General features: G+C 43.5%; 2 protein-coding genes across 5 annotated transcripts in view; one reads left to right on the top strand and one right to left on the bottom strand.

Annotated features, from left to right (window-relative positions):
- LOC110495827 (gamma-aminobutyric acid receptor subunit beta-3) overlaps positions 1–13602 on the bottom strand; it is a 53006-nt gene extending 39404 nt beyond the window's left edge. The window contains exon 1 of one of the 2 annotated variants that reach the window (XM_021571288.2): positions 13089–13602. In XM_021571288.2, the coding sequence (XP_021426963.1) occupies positions 13089–13216 (128 nt within the window). In that variant the 5' untranslated portion in view covers positions 13217–13602. The remainder of the gene's footprint in view (positions 1–13088) is intronic. The other variant, XM_021571289.2, reaches the window with a different exon arrangement.
- Positions 1–19000, top strand: part of LOC110495826 (gamma-aminobutyric acid receptor subunit alpha-5) — a 29723-nt gene extending 10723 nt beyond the window's left edge. The window contains exons 6-11 of one of the 3 annotated variants that reach the window (XM_021571283.2): positions 1406–1488; positions 8946–9158; positions 11339–11482; positions 14220–14372; positions 16398–16609; positions 16862–19000. In XM_021571283.2, the coding sequence (XP_021426958.2) occupies positions 1406–1488; positions 8946–9158; positions 11339–11482; positions 14220–14372; positions 16398–16609; positions 16862–17167 (1111 nt within the window). In that variant the 3' untranslated portion in view covers positions 17168–19000. The remainder of the gene's footprint in view (positions 1–1405; positions 1489–8945; positions 9159–11338; positions 11483–14219; positions 14373–16397; positions 16610–16861) is intronic. The other 2 variants (XM_021571285.2, XM_021571287.2) reach the window with 2 other exon arrangements.
- Positions 19001–19379: the final 379 nt, after the last annotated feature.

The following is a 19379-nucleotide window of genomic DNA, read 5'->3' on the forward strand; positions in this document are numbered from 1 at the left end:
ATCAGGACGTTTCTGCTTTTAATCGCTCCGGTTTTACTACTGTCTCCTAATGTATTTCCATTACCAGGAAAGAGATTAACGCGCTACCTAGATTTATTGCATGGTCCAGCCTTTCAGAATCCACCGCCATCAGGGGAGGGCTCCTTCTCTCCAGTGGAGATAATGACTAAATGTGATTGCATTCTCACCCCCCCGATTCCCGAAACATTAGCCCGAGAGCAACAGAGTTTTCAGAAACCTTCAGAAGAGGTTGAAGCAAGTGACCATCATGCAGTATTCTTATTTCCAGAGCAAACTGTGCCTCTGATGCAGGAAATATGCATATTAAGAAACTAGTGCAGTCTTTTTGCCATGTTCATTCCTTTGAGGTGCACTGGTGACATCAACACGTAACAAGTAAATGTTATAATGTTAATCACACAAGAAATGCAGGTGCATAATTGTAAATGCAAAAAAAATGAGTAATGGGGATGATTTAGAATAGATGGCACCGGTTACATGTCATTTGAGGAGGCATTTGAAACCCTAATTTTGAAAGGGAAAAAGGTCTCTATGCATGGACCTACATTAGGATATAGCTAATCAAACCTGTATACCAATATGCTTTCCTTGTGAGACAGAAAATCCGGTTCTTCAATTTCCAGTCCTGCAGTTTCTCTTGTAACCACATGATGGCAGCCTTCCCTGTTCACAATACAGACCAATGCGAATTAGAGTTGGCCTTCCTATGATCCAATAAGATCTTAAAACATGTCAGCTGTCTTTGACGCAACATAAGCAAAGTAATAACATTGAATAAATCAAATCAAATCAAATGTATTTATATAGCCCTTCGTACATCAGCTGATATCTCAAAGTGCTGTACAGAAACCCAGCCTAAAACCCCAAACAGCAAGCAATGCAGGTGTAGAAGCACGGTTATAAGGATGCAGTGAAGTGAACACAACCGGAGTCCATATGGTCCTCAAGGACGAGAGGTGTCCTCATTTCATTGTTATATCAACGTGTTTACATGTGTCACTCACTATATGGTGGTTACTTTGTGGACATGTTCTCTGTGAATACACTCTTGACGGACAGTACATGGGGGATTTGAAGTGAATGACAGCTGGGAATTCACAAATAAGACAACCACCACAAGATGGCAGTATATTCAAATGTAATGCCATGTGATTGGCTCAGGGTGAATTCTTGGTGATTCTGTCTAGAAATACTACAAGGGAAAAAAACGGCCTGTGATGTAATCGTACAGGCATTGTGCTATCTATGCAACTAACATTAGCACTGGAGATGAAGATGTTGATGATGACGGCGGATTTGAAATGGGAAATAACAGGATTATTATATGTAGTATATCTGTAGGGGATTTGGGTTTATTGTCTTGATCTTTTGTGTCTCTCTCTAGGTTAACCATATCGGCGGAGTGTCCCATGCAGTTGGAGGACTTCCCAATGGATGCTCATGCTTGCCCTCTGAAGTTTGGAAGCTGTGAGTAAAATTCCATGTGTTGATATTTAGTGTATTACTCTTTGCCACACGAATAATACAACGGCACAGATCCCATACGTATAAACATTACTAGGCCCAGACTTCTTATGATCTGAGTATGAGTCAATGACAGCACTATTTATCAAACCTCCAACTCAGTAAACTACCAAATCAATTCCTCTAAAGTGACAATTGAGATTGCACAGTAGTCTGTAGGATGGTACCTATGGAACAAGGAAAGAACACAGAATCCAGCCACAACGACGGCGCTGCAATAAGGAATGACCTGAATCCTGAAACCGGAGGAGCTAAACCTGGTTCAGTTAAACTAGGTGGAGGGCCAAAAGGTTTAATCAAATTGCTTGTCCTTAATGACCTTTCGTAACCTGGTCCTTAATTACCTCTGGTAACCAGGCCCTTAATTACCTTTGCTAACTTGGCACGTGGCCTGTGGCCTCAGCACCTGGGCTATCCTACTGTACCACCTCGCCAGGGCTCCCAGGGTTGTATTATCATTTACCAATTAGACCTAAAAGCAGACTATGGTCAGGCAGGGCCATCCCCTAGACTTTTTGGGGGCCCTCTGCGAGATTTGGTTGGGGGGCCCCCATGCCTCGCTGGCAAAACATTTTGGTGGCCCCCCTCTTGACGGCAGAGAGAAAAAGTTAGTTAAAGTACAATTCCACACATTTTGCCATGGGGCATAGAATTTATTTTGCAATTTTAAAGCACATTTTCTGCAATTCTACACATTTTGCTATGGGGCAGAGAAATGTTAGCAATTGTATAACTAATTATATGCAATTCTACACATTTTGCTATGGGGCAGAGAGAACATTTAGCAATTGTATAACTAATTATATGCAATTCTACTCATTTTGTCATGGGGCAGAGAGAACATTTAGCAATTGTATAACTAATTATATGCAATTCTACTCATTTTGTCATGGGGCGGAGAGTAAAAGTTGCAGTTTTAAAGCAAGTTTTCTGCAATTCTACAGATTTTGCCATGGGGTGGAGAGAACATTTAGCAATTTTATAACTCATTCTATGCAATTCGACTCATTTTGCCATGGGGCGGAGAAAAAAAGTTGCAGTTTTACAGATCATTTCCTGTAATTCTACACATTTTGCCATGGGGTGGAGCAAATTATTTGCAGTTTTAAAGATAATTTACAGAAATTTGACACATTTTGCAATGACTTATGCCATGTTAATATAATATTTGAGTGAGAGTGACTAACAAAGTCAATGGCCCTTCGTGCCTGGTCGGTAATTCAGCCATGATTACTTACATATGATTATTTACATTTGAGTCATTTAGCAGACGCTCTTATCCAGAGTGACCTTTAGCCGCAATTATGGTTAAGTTCCTTGCTCAAGGGCACATCGACAGATTTTTCTCCTCGTCGGCTCGGGGATTCAAACCACAACTGTCCGGTCACTGGTCCAACACTCTTAACCACTAGGCTACCTGCCGCCACCACAACAAGTTTAAATAGCTGGCTAGACCTATTTACCTTTTTTTATGCTGACATGGGCTAATTGAGAGACTGGCTGTGACTGGCATAACAAGAACAATGAAAAAATGCTTATGCACAACCAAGTTTCGAAATGGCGCTGCTATTCTAACGGGTGTTGCCTGCCTGCCTGGTTTAAGTGCTGGCCTGAAATAGCTCAGCTGTACTTTGACCTTTCAGAAGCGGACAGCGCAGATGGATAGTCCCAGGGAAGCTAATAGGAATGCCCTGGGCAGGGTCACGCCATGCCACACTATAGTAAACCCTGGGCTTTGTCACACCATCGGACGTATATAGCCAGATTAACTAGCTGATTGAACTGCCCCTACAGATGTAGGATCTTAAGTTGATCACTCTTTTGTTGCGGAGATATTTTTCTGCTCAGCAGGAAATGGAAACTTGTAGTGTATTTGAGTTTTAAAAAGCCTTCTAAAAGTTTAGAATTTCACTTTGAAATTACAGACTAGGTTTGTCCTAACAAAAAAAGGGCCAGACACATTTGCATTTGAGTAATTTACATACAGAGCATACCGATACAGCCACTACAGTATAGCCAGTTGTCTGAGCACTGTGACCACAGGCTCTATTTCTCATTCCAACACCCACACATCCCACTTCACCACCAGATAAAACTGCTTTCCTGTGCAGCCGAGCTCACGGGGGATATGAAGGATGATGGAAAGTGCATCTTGCCTTTACTCTCTTGGCCCGCAGTTGACCTTTTTTTCAAGCAGCACAGAAAAACTAAGTCTTATCAAATAATGTTCATGATAAGTAGGATGGATGTGGTAGGGTGTGGGGAGGAGGGAGTGTGTGTATGTTTGTACAGATGTAGGATTGTAATTTGATCACCCTGTTACAGGAGAACTGTTGCAGGATATTTAAAAGGTGTCTATTTGAGAGTTAAAAATGCTTATGAAGTTTGTCAATTCCAATTTGACATTTTTTTGACTTGATGAAAAATGTATCAACCTCCACAAAAAAATTCCATTAATTATAATCCACTTAATAATGTATATTTCCTGTTACTGCAGGATTATTTTCCTGCTATAGCAAACTGGAACAAATTAAGATCCTACGTTTGTATAGGTCTGTGGAGTAGCATGGAAAATGTCTGACCTGACCATGCTGCTGCTGCTAAGACGAAATTCGGGGGTCAATGCAACGTCATATTTGAGACGTGGGATCTCCTTCTTATGCTTTTTTGACTTACTACTGTATATTGCATTGATAGCAGACACTCTTTTTAAGATGAACTCATAACTAGTGTACTGTACTACAAGGAACAATAAAATATTGAAATCACCAGCAAATTAACATCACAGGTCAAAAATGTGCCCTTTTGACACTATTCCCCATCTAAATTCATAAAATGGTTAAATTGATGTTAAAACTATATCGTGATGCGGACATAATCTACAAGAGTGCTGTAATAAACAGTCATTGAAGTCTGTGGAATGATGACACTCACGACTCTCTCAGTCTTCAACCGAATAGAGCTGTGGTGAACTGAAGTGCTTTTAGGAGCTGGGTTCTCTATTGTCGTCCATGCATTACTAACACAAGGTTATCTGTATGGAGTGGAGAGATGGAGAGTACAGAGGGCCGCATGCGTCCCAAATGGCACCCTATTCCCTATTTTCTGCACTACCTTTGACCCAGGTCAAACGTAGTGCACTAAATAGGGAATAGGGTGCCATTTGGGACCTGGGCACAGCCTCTTTTGATAAACGAAGCTGATTTTTAAAATGGGTTGTATACTACAGGCAAGGCTCAATCAGTGCATTGCTGTATACCCGGTGTAGCTCTTTTCTATTCCCATGGTCAAGTAGGGGTTTTAGACGCTGTAAAACCATCCTATTGCTATTATGTACTAGCACACTCTCCTCACAGGTACAGTAGATGGCTCAGGTTTTAAGATTAAGATGTATTGGTGCGTGGACAGTATGTAAGCAAAGATTATATCAAATTTGTCCATCGTTTCATTTGTTCATTTGTTTGTTCATTCGTTTATTCATTTGTTTACTCATTCATTCATCCTTTCATTCATTCATTCACTCATTCATGTATCGCAACTCCTAATGTTCATGTTATGTAATAGATGGGTGTGTACCGTGCAATCTTAAAGTCAGGAAGAGGTTGCCGTAAAGTTGGCATATGTGACAGTCCCCGTCTGCCAAATCCTTTAGCTCTACTACTAAATCATGGTATTCCCCGCATCATTATCCTTAAGGCTTCTAAACCCACCCAACTTTACATTTTGTCCCTGGCTTTCGGCTAAAGCCATCCAAGAAGTCTGACTGTAAATAGCAATCCACTAGGCATGGCCAGTAGTACCAGTACTACAGCAAAGTGCTATGACATGCTATTGAGCTTGGTTGCTTAGTTACTGCACTTTACATTGATCCATCACTTTCCTTTTCTTTGTTCTTCCCACCCAACACACACACACACACACACACACACACACACACTTACATGACAAATGCCTTTAATTTTCCTCCTACAGCTAGGGAGAAACGCTCGTTTAGTCCCTAGAAACATTCACAGTGGACCTCATTTTGATTATTTTCTTTAATCCAGAAAGACACTTTGTCATCCGGGGGATTAAACTACAGTTATTCTTTTCATCCATAATTAGAGAAAAAAAAAAGATTTTAATTTGTTTTTTACATGGAACATGGAAATGAAGTAGAAATGAAGTAGACTGGTACAGGGTATAGCCTTGAAGTACCTGACTCGCCCTCACATTTTCTTTCTCTCTCTCCGTGTTCTCTCTCTCTCTCTGTTTCCTTTTCTTTCTTCCAGGCTCCTGTGGCTCATCCCTTTCTTAACCTGGTTCTCTAGGCCTTTGTGTTTTTCTATTTTATATACAGACCATCTATAAAAGCTGAGGAATCTATAGAGATGTAGGATATTAATTTGATCAACCTGTTGCAGGAGGTTGTAGTTTGTAATTTCCTACTTTGAAATTCATTTTAGACGGGATTTTAACTTATGAAAAATGTCAGTCAATTACAATCCAATTAACAATTCAAATGTCCTGTTGCTGTAGGATCATTTTCCTGATATAGTAAATGAAGATCCTATATCTGCACCTCCACTCATTCCCCATGGTCCTGACTGGCCCATTAGTCCTCACGATCCACCTTCCTCTGCATCTCCCTGCATGCTTAAAGAGACCTAGGCCTCACATTGATAGCAGACAGGAAAGGTGCTGTTTCTGAGGTTTCTCGCCGAATGTTGGCCCTCTATTCTTAGGACAGGTGTGGTTTCACGTCAATATCCCCACAGTGTTTCAACAGTGACAGTGTTCAGGAGAGGAACAGCTTGCTAGTTGTTTGAGTTTAAATTAGGCTAACACCTCTGATAAAGCGTAAATCCTTCATCTGCACTTGATTGAATTCTTTTGTTGGACTGCAGGTACTGTCCTAGCCGGCGCTTTCCCGACAGTAGGTTACTGACTACCCTAAAGGTTGCAATTATACTTTACATACAATATAAACGCAACAATTTCAAAGATTTTACTGAGTTACAGTTCAAATCATGAAATCAGTCAAATTTCCCATTTGTTCCCATTATCCCCTGTGTATTTATACCGGTGATTCTGTTTGTCTGTTGCCAGTTCGTCTTGTCTCGTCAAGCCTACCAGCGGGTTTTTCTAGTCCCTGTTTTCTAGTCCTCCCGGTACCAACCTTTTCCGCCTGCCCTGACCCTGAGCCCGCCTGCCATACCATTCTGCCTGCCCTAACCTCGAGCCTGCCTGCCATCCTGTACCCATCTGACTCTGACCTAGTTTACGAACTTCTGCCTGTCCACGACCTGCCTCTTGCCTGCCCCTTGTCTATTAATAAATATCAGAGACTCGAACCATCTGCCTCCTGTGTCTGCATTTGGGTCTCGTCCTGTGTCGTTATAGAATGAACTGGCCATGACTGACCCAGCAGACTCGGACTAGCTCCTCAACACTGTCTCCCTGCATGGAGCCACCATTGGGAGAAATTAGGAGCTACTCCAGAAGCTTATGGAAGTACATACTTTGGCAGAATGCCATGACCAGGGTTTCAAATCATTACTGGAGCAATTCCGTGGACTATCTATCAGGCATCATGCCACAACGGAGACCTCCCGGACGCTCAGTAATCCCCCTACCAGTGGTGATTTTGTCCAGCCTACCCTGGCGATGGGCGCCTACAGGAACACAGGAGGGAGAGGAGGTCTGTTCTCGGCCACACTCGCTCGTCCATGGCTGCTTTCTCGCCTTCGAAGAACCCCGGAAGTCCCCGACGCCTGCATTCCCGAGAGGATCCGAAGTCACCTGAGCCCCCTCGGGAAACATCGGGGACGGGCGACTCGTTTACTCCAGAGCCTATGCAACTGGGCAGGGCTAGATTGTCGCCTAAGGAACAATTACGTAGGCTGAGCTCCAACTGTTGCCTGTATTGTGGTTCTACAGGGCATTACATATCCACCTGTCCAGTAAAAGACCAGGCTCATCAGTAGGTACGCTGGTGAGTATGCTGGTGGGCCATACTGGGAGTCTTCTAACTCCTATTACTTGTACACCTTTCCATGTTATCCTGCTGTGGAGTGATTGGTCTAAATCTCTCCGGGTGATCATTGACTCTGGGACTGACCAGAACTTCATGGACGCTACTCTAGTATCTGAGCTGGGTATCTCCATACAAATCCTCTCCATTCCCATGGACGTCAGAGCACTGGACGGACGCCTCATTGGCAGGGTCACTCACAGTACGGTTCCCACTAACATGCGAGTGTCGGGCAATCACAGTGAGTCCATACAGCTTCTACATATTGAATCTCCCCAAGTTCCTGTCGTTTTGGGATTTTCACAGCTCCAAAGGCACAACCCCCTGATTGACTGGACCACTGGATCTATCCTGGGTTGGAGCCTGTTTTGCCGCTCACATTGCCTTAAAGTGACGCAGCCTGCCCCAGGACGTCCTCCTGCAGGCTCTGGAAAAGCATTGGATATCTCTGCCATTCCCGTGGAGTACCAGGACCTCCTGGAGGTTTTCAGCAAGGCTCGCACCAACTCCTTTCCTTCGCATCGCCCCTATGATTGCGCCATTGACTTTCTCCCGGGCACCACACCGCCTCGTGGGCGGCTGTATTCCCTCTCTGGCCCTGAGACCAAGGCCATGGAGGAGTGCACTTAGGACTCTCTGCCTGCTTGGAGCATTTGACCTTCTGCCTCCCCTGCTGGCACAGGTTTCTTCTTTGTGGAAAAGAAGGACAAGACCCTCCGTCCATGTATCAACTACCAGGGCCTCAATGATATCTCTTTGAAGAATCGTTACCCTCTACAACTCATCTCCTCGGCTTTCAAACCTCTCCAGGGGGCAACCTTCTTTTCTAAGTTGGACCTTCGGAACGGCTACCACCTAGTTCGGAAAAGGGAAGGAGACGAGTGGAAGACCGCTTTCAACCCAGCTAACGGACACTATGAGTACCTGGTCATGCCGTTTGGACTCACCAACGCCCCTGCAGTTTTCCAGGCCCTGGTCAACGATGTGCTCTGTGACATGCTGAATCGGTTTGTGTTCATCTACCTCAATGACATCCTTGTTTGTTCCCGTTCTGCTCAAGAGCATGTCCGACAAGTCGTCCAAGCGCCTCTTAAGTTGTTTGTGAAAACTGAGAAGCGTGAATTCCATTCACCCCACTATCTCTTTTCTGGGATACGTCATCGCTGAAGGGAACGTTCAGATGGATCCTGACAAGGTAGAGAGTGGTGGTGGATTGGCCCCAACACACATTTAGAGTGCAGCTGCAACGTTTTCCCGGATTCACTCATTTCTGGGATTTCCCATCTCTAAAATCCTTAGTCCCACTGTTCTGTTGCTTCCCTTCGTATACATCCCACGGTTCATGTGTCTAAGATTTGTCTCACAGCCCTTTGTCTCCTGTTTACAGGCCCCACTCCCCCTCTCATCGATGGCCATCCGGCATACATGGTGAGACGCCTGGTGAGTGTTCGACCTCGGGGCAGGAGTTTCCAGTACCTGGTTGACTGGGAGGGTTATGACCTGGAGGAGAGGTGCTGGGTCCCTACTAAGGACATCCTGGACCCGGCCCTCATCGTTGACTTTCACAGCCGGCATCCCGGTCAACCAGGTATGCGCCCAGGTAGGACGCCAGGTGGCGCCCCTAAAGGGGGTTACTGTCACATCCTGATCGGTTTCACCTGTCTTGTGCTTGTCTCCACCCCCCCACCAGGTGTCTCCAATTTGTTCCCATTATCCCCTGTGTATTTATACCGGTGGTTCTGTCTGTTGCCAGTTCGTCTTGTCTCGTCAAGCCTACCAGCAGGTTTTTCTAGTTCCTGTTTTCTAGTCCTCCCGGTTCCGACCTTTTCTGCCTGACCTGACCCTGAGCCCGCCTGCCATACCATTCTGCCTGCCCTGACCTCGAGCCTGCCTGCCATCCTGTACCCACCTGACTCTGACCTGGTTTACGAACTTCTGCCTGTCTTCGACCTGCCTCTTGCCTGCCCCTTGTCTATTAATAAATATCAGCAACTCGAACCAACTTCCTCCTGTGTCTGCATTTGGGTCTCGTCCTGTGTCGTTATAGTGGCATTGTGTTGTGCGACAAAACGGCAAATTTTAGAGTGGCCAGTTATTTTCCCCCGCTCAAGGTGCACTTGTGTAATGATCGTGCTGTTTAATCGGCTTCTTGAAATGCCACACCTGTCAGGTGGATGGATTATCTTGGCAAAGGAGAAATGCTCACTAACAGGGATGTAAACAAATTTGTGAGAAAAAAAAAAGAGAGAAATAAGCTTTTTGTGTGTTTGGAAAAATTCTGGGTTCTTTCATTTCAGCACATGAAATATGGGACCTACACTTGACATGTTGCATTTATATTTTGGTTTAGTGTAGAATGTACATAGTAAATGTCTGATGATTGGAAATTTGATAGTAACAATGCTTTTGTTAATTCATTTCAAAAAGAAAATTAGATACGTTTGTACTTCAAATGATAACTCTCTGTCATGAGCAGTGTAAAAAAAAATGGGTTTCTGGCTGTAACAGATCGCCAAACTCTTCATCTTCATATTTTGGGTTATAGTTCATATTTGACATGCACCTACCTACCTGATTACAATAAACTATAGCTGACCTGACCTGACCTTTGTAATACTGATCGAACCAGACTGTTCTATTGATACAGCCTATTAAGAGATCCTCAATGTTGGCAGGCCTTTGTGTTCTCTCTTGAGTCAGTGTTACAGGAGAGGAGCCAATGCAACTCCTTGTGGATGTCATGAGTCTTTAGGGCTTAGCCCCAGCTTTAGAGTGAGCTCCACACTGGACCCTCCTGTAATCCTCTAGGTAAGAGGGATGATGTCCTAAAGGTGGAAAATCAACACAGAGAGCTGACACGAGAAATCGTTCCCTTTTAGATTAATTGGGAAATAATTTGATTACAGATCACCAATTTGAGCAAAAAAACTAGTAGGCTACAATCTGAAGCTGGTGTTGGTGTGTCTACCTGCCTGCCTGTCTGTCTGTCTGCCTATCCGTCTGCCCATTTGTCCATCTGTCTGCGTATGCATCCTTGTCTTTCTGTATGTCACGATGCCTGATGACCCTCTCTGCTGTGGCAGAGGCGTAATTTGGACCAGACCTTGGGGGTCAGCGTTAGCCGACACCCTCAGCTCCAATCAGCCACTGTGGGTGGCTATGTGATTAACAAGCTGTGTTGCTTTGCAAACATGTGCTCAACCACAGCTCAATCTAAGCCTGAAGCCCCCAGAGGGGCAAAGCTGGCAGAGTCCCTTACTCTGGTCTATACTGTACAGCTCCTGGGGTATTGTCCTACTATGGTAAAGGAAAAGAGATTGGGTATAGCCGTGTTGTCTCTTAAGCTCTGTTCTTAGAGAGAAAACCATTCACCACATAATCCACAAACGCAATGGGTGCCTAGCTGTACTTAACACAGCAGGATCAGAAGCAACTTTTTGGCACTGAGACTTTGCATTTGCTCAATAAATCAACTAGGACACCAAACCACGATGTAGTTTCACTTAGAGTAGGATATGAGGAACCTTGTGCCCTGGACATAAGTAACAAACTGTTCCGTTCCTTTTCCATCATGCATTTCATGCGTACACGACGTCGGCCTCCGATATGTGTTGCCAGAAGAATGTTTAGTCCTAGTAATAGCTTCATCCTAGTTTCGCTTGACTCAACATCTGAGCTTCAACTATGACTTTGGTCTGAGACTTGGTAGTTCCTGATATGTGCCCTGGCCTGTATAATATCTCATTAGCGCCCTCACGGTGTCCCGTTTCTCTCTTTCAGATGCCTATCCAGTCTCTGAGGTGGTGTACCTCTGGCAAACCGGTGCTGCCAAGTCTGTAGTGGTGGCAGAAGACGGATCCCGTCTCAATCAGTACCACCTGATCGGCCAGACCGCAGGCTCTGAGGACATCTACACTAGTCGAGGTGAGGTATATTCTCTATTTCCCAGCTTTTCTTCCAATATCCACACTAGCATACCCTAGAATTAAGCAATGTATTACGGTATGCATTCTAATTGGTATGCACATATGGATGTTGAAATGGAATGTAGCCTGAGACATTTTGATTTAGAATTGTACCCTTTAGGTATCAAATAATATATATATTTAGAAAATGTTTGATAAAATATTGTATTTTGGCCTTTACTACTATAGCCCATAGAAAGGCATTGAATAGCGCATTCATAAATGGCTAAAAGGACAGTGCAAACATGAAGGTTTTCAAGTGTCTGTCCTATATCTAGGAGACATAAGAAAGCTCAGGAAATATGTGTTTTTATGGACACATTGAACAACCCTTATTTTTGTTGGCACAACTACCTCCATACTTCCATTCATTGTATGGGTTACCTTCAGACGAGTCCTGTGACACTTGTTGGGGTAGTAGGGCAAAACAGAGAGGGGGGGGGGGGATATTTTTGGTGAAGGAGCAAGAGCAGAAAGGGAAGGAGCCAGCTGTCACTTAGGCTACACATGGACTCACTTATTCCTGTCCTGAGCTCCCTGGGAGTCACGGGTTAATCCCGTGTTGACTGTCCCATCAGGCTTTTGCATAAGAGGACGACATCACAGCGCCCGCAGGGATTGGACATCCCAGGCTCCCGGGCAAAGACACGTGGGACTGAAAGGCTTAATTCCCTTTATGTAAAGCAGAACTGTAGTACACTTTGGCTGCTGTCTGCAGAATGGCTGTTAAAAGTGTGGATTTCCCTGGTGTGGTGGGTAGAATGGCAGAAACCATCCAGCACCGTGAGAGTCATCATCACAGCCGTTTAACTCCTTGGCCATGAAAGGAGAGGAGAGGCAGGACAGTCCCTCCATGGCAATCTCCCTTGATCATGGATAAGAACTAAAACCCTCCCTGCCTGTTAAGTAGACAGCGGGATCCTATAAGCTTCCCTGCAGGGCCACTGATAAGTGTAAACTATAGTCCATTTGTGGACTGACCCCGAACTTCAGTAGGCCCGCGAGCTAAAAGTATGTTTCTGTGGATCTCCTTTCCTCCACCTGCTCCTCTCTGCTTGCCAGCAAGTGACAAATGGGAGCTGCGGAGGTCAGGCGGTGGCTGTAGGCCGTCTGTCTGGCCCAAGGCCAAGTCAGTAGAGTTCACTGTCCCCGATGGGAATCCAGTGGGTCAGTTCTGTTGCGGTTCTTGAATTAGCATGTGCCTAATCTTAGCTCTATGGCTAAATCAAGACGAGATTAGCAACAGCTCGGTTTAGGGACATGACATCCTATACCCCCTCACAGTACATTTACAGCAAACCACACTGAAAAGAAATACCGTACACCCCTAAAATGAAATAGTACACTGTATGGTAAAAGAGGGAAATATAGTTTGTCCTGCAAAATGGAGTCCCTTAGTTGGGTTTAGAACCGTGTGCTTTTATGCAATGTCTCCTTTGGACAGATCCCAAAACCCAGCCTATTCCAGTTTCCTTTGTTTGTTTATATTTGCATATTTACATGTAAATTACATTTACTTAAGTATTTCAAGAACTTTCTGGGACCACCGTTGCCTTAGTACTCACCAGTTGACCAACATGGCTGCGTTATTGTCTGCAATGAATGGAAGTTCCCCATAAACGCTCCAGAATCCTTGCAGTAAAATCCACCAAAGGTACATGTTCATTCCTCTATGAGTCTCATCGGGCTCCATGCATCAACAGCAAACAGTCCGGATGGAGGATCGGATCCCCGGTCGGTCGGTTGGTCGGTCGGTCGGTCGCTCGGGGCGGAGAGAGGCTGGGAGTCATGGGTGTCTCCCCGGTGGGCCGAGAAGACGCCGGCTAGCTGGGGCTTCTGGGGCTGGAGACATGATGGTCCCTGCGTTGGCCCTACGTCCGTTTGGCTCACAGAATCACAAACTTCCCATGGGGCACCAGGTCAGCCCCCCTCCATCACACCCCTGGGAGAATTGTTATTAACTCGGAGCTTAGGTCTGTAGATATCTGTCCGTCGGTCGCTGGAGATTTGGTAGCGTCGCGTCCTTGTCGAGTGTGCGAGGCCAGAGCACAGCAGAGCAGAGCCGAGCTGAGTGAGTGGGCAGGACTGAGCTAGCGTTTTCCCTGATGGCAGGATGCAGATTGTGACAGGGGATTAGTGAGATACAAAAATCCGATTTTGCCTGGAGAACGCAGCAGTCATCAGTGGATTTTCTATAGTTTATCAGGCGCCGGCTGTGGGAAGCTAGAAAGGATTTTTTTAAAGCTTCAAATGCAATCTTCAGTTGGTTAACAGGATATGTTTGTTTTTTCCCTCTCCACTTTTTTACCACAACACATTTACCTCACACAGCAACTGTCACATTATTGAGTGTAACATACATATTTTAGCGAAGCCATTTTATATCATATTTTATTCATCTGATTAATTGTTTTCTTAGATAATTATATTTGTTGGCGATTGTTGCCATGGGCCATGTGTCATTGTCATGTTTTTTTTATATAACTTTTTAAAAAATATATATTTATATTTTATATAACTTTTTTTTTTACAAAAATGCATATTATTCTAAAGTTCGATAAAATTATGAAACATATAATACAATTAGACAAAAATGCAGGATGACTTTGCGATCCACTCTCTCTTTCCACTGTATATCTCTGTTGCCACTGCAATTATTCATTTATTTTTGTCCCACTGTCCTCTAAAACCAACAGGACAGTACACAGTCATGATGTGTCACTTCTACCTGAAGAGGAAGATTGGTTACTTTGTCATTCAGACCTACATGCCCTGCTTCATGACCGTGATCCTGTCCCAGGTGTCCTTCTGGCTCAACCGTGAATCTGTACCAGCCAGGACCGTCTTTGGTTAGTATAACCGCACCACAACCACTTGAATCAACTCTAACTAAAAGTGTACTTTCAACTCAAAATGGACAGTATGTTGCCCCGTCACCCAACACATACAATTATCACAATTTTCATGAATGAATGTTAGATTGTTTACATTTAAACCTTTAGTTAGCCAGATAAGTCATTGAGAACACATTGTCTTTCACAATAACGACCTGGTTAAACGACAATTATCTATATCATCCATGATCATGCCAATTTGAAATAGATTTTCAGGCAATTATAGACATTACAGGTGATTACCACCTTTTCTCTTGTCCCAAAAAAAAAAAAACTGAATGTCTACAGTAGGGTTCCCCAACTGGCAGGGTGATTTTATTTGGCCCCCCAAGTTCTGAGCAAAAATAAATAAATACTTTTTTTTATACTTGTTTTATTTATTGTTGGACATAGAAGACTGTAAAAACACCAGCAAATCAGCTCTAAGTGAATTTAATTTTGACAATCTATTCCAAAATATTCCCACCCATAATACGCTAAATGACAAAATAAAGTATGTGGACACCTGTTCATTGAACATCTCATTCCAAAATCATGGGCATTAATATGGAGTTGGTCCCTCTTTTGCTGCTATAACAGCCTCCACTTTTCTGGGAACATTGCTATAGGGACTTGATTCCATTCAGCCACCTGAGCATCATTGAGGCCGGGCACTGATGTTGGCCGATTAGGCCTGGCTCGCAGTCGGCGTTCTAATTCATCCCAAAGGTGTTAGATGGGGATGAGGTCAGGGCACTGTGTAGGCCACTCAATTTCTTCCACACCAATCTCGACAAATCATTTCTGTATGGACCTCGCTTTATGCACAGGGGCATTGAAACAGGACTGTTGCCACAAAGTTGGAAGCACAGAAACATCTATAATGTCATTGTATGCTGTAGCGTTAAGATTTCCCTTCACTGTAACTAAGGGGCTTAGCCCGAACCATGGAAAACAGCCCTAGACCATTATTCTTAATCCACCAAACTTTACAGTTGGCACTATGCATTCGGGCAGATAGCGTTCTCCGCCAAACCTAGATTCGTCTGTCGGATTGCCAGATGTTGAAGCGTGATTCATCACTCCAGAGAACGCGTTTCCACTGCTCCAGAGTTGGCGTGAAGCTTTACACCAGTCCAACTGACGCTTGGCATTGCGCATGGTGATCTGAGGCTTGTGTGCGGCTGCTCGGCCATGGAAACCCATGTCATGAAGCTCCCGATGAACAGTTCTTGTGCTGACGTTGTTTCGAGAAGCAATTTGGAACTCGGTAGTGAGTGTTGCAACCTAGGACGCGCTACGTGCTTCGGTGGTCCCGTTCTGTGAGCTTGTGCGGCCTACTGTACCACTTCGCGGCTGAGCTGTTGTATGACGGTGCCACATTGAAAGTCACTGAGCTCTTCAGTAAGGCCATTCTATTGCCAATGTTTGTCTATGGAGATTGCATGGCTTTGCGCAAGATTTTATACTCCTGTCAGCAATGGGTGTGGCTGAAATAGCCAAATCCACTCATTTGAAGGGGTGTCCACATATAGTGTATATAGTGTATACTGTATGTTATCGAATACAAATGTAAGCAAGGTTTGAAATGATTGTTTTAATGAAGTATTATACTTGTTTGGTCTTCTTGTGATCAATTTGCAGTCTACAAATGATTTGTAATTATGTTCCGGCCCCCTGACCATCCGCTCAATAACACATCGGCCCGCGGCTGAATCTAGTTGATGATCCCAAAATGTCTACAGCTACCACACGTCACTACAGATTATGTTAACGACTCTATTCCCATATACTAAAGAATATATTACAACCTGTTGCTCACTCATCATACAGGGGTAGTGTTCATAAGGCAGAGAATGGAATAAAATGGACTGAAACAGGGAGGGAATACTTGGCCTTGTCCAAGTAGAAACTATTATTTTATTTTTTCTGTTGCAAAACATTTGAAACCCTTTTCCACTGTGTGCCCTAATGAACATCACGTATCTGTTTTTCAACCAGGTGTCACTACAGTGTTGACTATGACTACTCTCAGTATCAGCGCTCGCAACTCGCTGCCTAAGGTGGCCTACGCCACAGCCATGGATTGGTTCATCGCTGTGTGCTATGCGTTCGTCTTCTCCGCACTTATCGAGTTTGCCACCGTCAACTATTTCACCAAGAGGAGCTGGGCGTGGGATGGCAAAAAGGCCATGGAGGCTCAGCACCCAAAGGTGAGTCCAGGTATCCCACTCTCCTTTAAGAAAACTGTCTATGAAACACTATTGAAAAGTGATAGAGAGCTATGGTCGTGTTTTTGGGATGACGTAATGGAAACATTGATGCTGTACATGCATAATAATTACTGACCGTTTAGTCCCGGTTTGTGAGGGTCGACATGTAACACAGACTATTTGTATCCATGCAACACAAATAGTACCGTATTAAATATTAAATGATACATTTTAAATGTTTTATCTCAACAGAAAAGGGACCCTATGGTGCTTTCTAAGAAGCCCAACAATGTCTGTACAGCAGGAGTGAACTACACCCCCAACATCACTAAGGATATCTCTATCTCCACCATCTCCAACAGCACCTCCATACAACTAAGATCGTCTGAAACAGAAGTCCTGGACCCCAAGAAAACCTACAACAGCGTGAGCAAAATCGACAAAATGTCCCGGATAGTTTTCCCTGTCCTATTTGGAACCTTTAACCTAGTGTACTGGGCTACTTACCTCAACAGAGAACCGGTCATCAAAGGAGTCAACATATTGGCTCCAACATAGTGTCTTTGTCAAACACACCACCCTACCTTCAACCGTATTGGCCTACAAGCTGCTAAAGAAAATGCTACTGTCTCAGAAAGGATGGGAGATGTCATGGGTTCTGTCTTTCTCATACTGTCATTTGCATGAAGCTTTTAGAGAGATACTCTACCCATGTTTGCCTTGATATTCCATCTTTATACCTACTGTACATTGCTTTAATTCAACAATGACATTTTGAAAGTGAAAATCAATGACATTTTGAAAGTGAAACCCGACAAGGACATTTTGAAATGCTGCAGTGTGGACATTTGCCCTGGCCTCAAATGAATTGAAAACTGTCATGGCATTTATGTTGTTGTTTATAACCCGGTCATCTTGAAGAATAAGAGACTGAGAAACAAATGCTGTGTTAGTAATATGAAGTAAGATATTGGAGGCTAGGAAAGTGAGGCTAGGAAAGTAAGGAAAGTGGTGAGTAATGATTTTCAGTGTCATTTCCAGTCAATTTGGTAAAGTTTGTATAATACTGCAGACAAATCTCTCTTATCTCTATTGGATACATACGTTGTTATACTTTTGTCATTTTTGCCCATCTCACATGTACTGTTTGTACAATTTAAAATGTTACTATTTCTTACCTCTATCTATATAATGTACAGATTAATAATTTTTTTTGACAAACGTGGGTCTAACTGTGGAGACAGAGGCCAAATAAGCTAGCAAGATACAACGCTGTGATGTAATTGATGATACAGTCTAATCAACCTAGGTGAAAGTGCACAGTCGGAACATTCTAAGCATTACCAAGTTATAAAATGGTTGGTTGATTAGGTCTGACTTTTTCAATTGCAATGAAAGCGTTTTCCCTAAGCTAGAGGGAGTGGATGCCTACTTAGAAGTTTTGAGCTGACCCTTTGTCGTGAAAGGTTGAACTCGTATACTGTAACAGGATCCGTTTTCAGGGTCGTGTTCCTTAGCAATCAAATGGGGAAAAAAAACAGACTGAAACATGGATGCACTTCCTGGATTTGTTCAATAAGAAACACTTATTTCATTTACCGTTTCAAAACATTTTGCCACAGTTTGCCCTACTGAACACAGCCCTTCTACACTGCTGTCCTATCCTCATTGTGTCATGACCAGATTGGCCCCAGTCCCTGAAGTCTGCTAGGGTTGAATTAGCCTGGGATAATGAGCTTGTACCTGTTAAACACTCTATCTGATATGGCCCCTGGAGAGAGAACGAACCACATGGGACTGACCACCCACCCTCACCCCAGGCCCAGAGCGCTTTGTTCAGGGTACGGAAAGGAGAGCATGTGGGTACGGCTCCGGGGCATGGTGCCTCTGTGGTAACACCTACTTTCTTGTTACAGACTCAAGAGATCGAGATGTGGTATCTTTTTTTCTTTTTTTTAAAGAGAAAGAAAGAATGAAAGATGAAACACGAAATAATACGTTTGTGCTTCAAGGCCACCGTACTGGAGAGAGAAAAAGAATCCCCACTTCAGTAAAAGATGGAGATACAGCCTATATGAAACAAGCTGTTCCTGAGAATCACACAAACTCGTCGACACAGCGTGTACAGAGAGAAAATAGATGGATAATTATGGATATGATGATGGATAACATTAGTGACGGATGGATAATTTAAATGTCACTGACGTTACAGTTCTCATTAAAGTATCGTGTTGTAGATAACGCAATAACTGAACATGCATTATTATTAATGATTTTATATTCAAATCTCCGAGGCAACAAAGACATCCTTCATGTATATAGAGACAGTGACTAAAATACCCCTTTATTTGTATGTCTCTATGTGACATCTTGTGTTAAAGGAATAATCCACCAAAAAAAACTTGTATGTCATCTTTTTCCATTAGTCCACATTTGATACAGTCCCACAATTGTTTTGCATGTCAGCAATCATGTTTTCAAGAGAAAGGACTTTCACAAAGTAAATTGCCACATCATTAAATGATGTCATTCCATTGCAAATCAAACCTATTTAATTTAATGTCAGATATAGTATATTCATTAGTTATGTGTACTATTCTCCTTGTACTGGTGTCAATGTGTACATACTTTGAGGCTGCAGCAAACCTTTCTTTTTTTAAGCACTTGACAATGAAGCATCCCTCTGAAAAGAAATCCACCAATCAGACTTAAAGTACATCTTAATGGAACAAATGGAACATGACCCCATGGAGGTGTCATGTATGAGCTA

The sequence above is a fragment of the Oncorhynchus mykiss genome, chromosome 18 (genome assembly GCF_013265735.2).
Source record: "Oncorhynchus mykiss isolate Arlee chromosome 18, USDA_OmykA_1.1, whole genome shotgun sequence".
Taxonomy (NCBI): domain Eukaryota; kingdom Metazoa; phylum Chordata; class Actinopteri; order Salmoniformes; family Salmonidae; genus Oncorhynchus; species Oncorhynchus mykiss.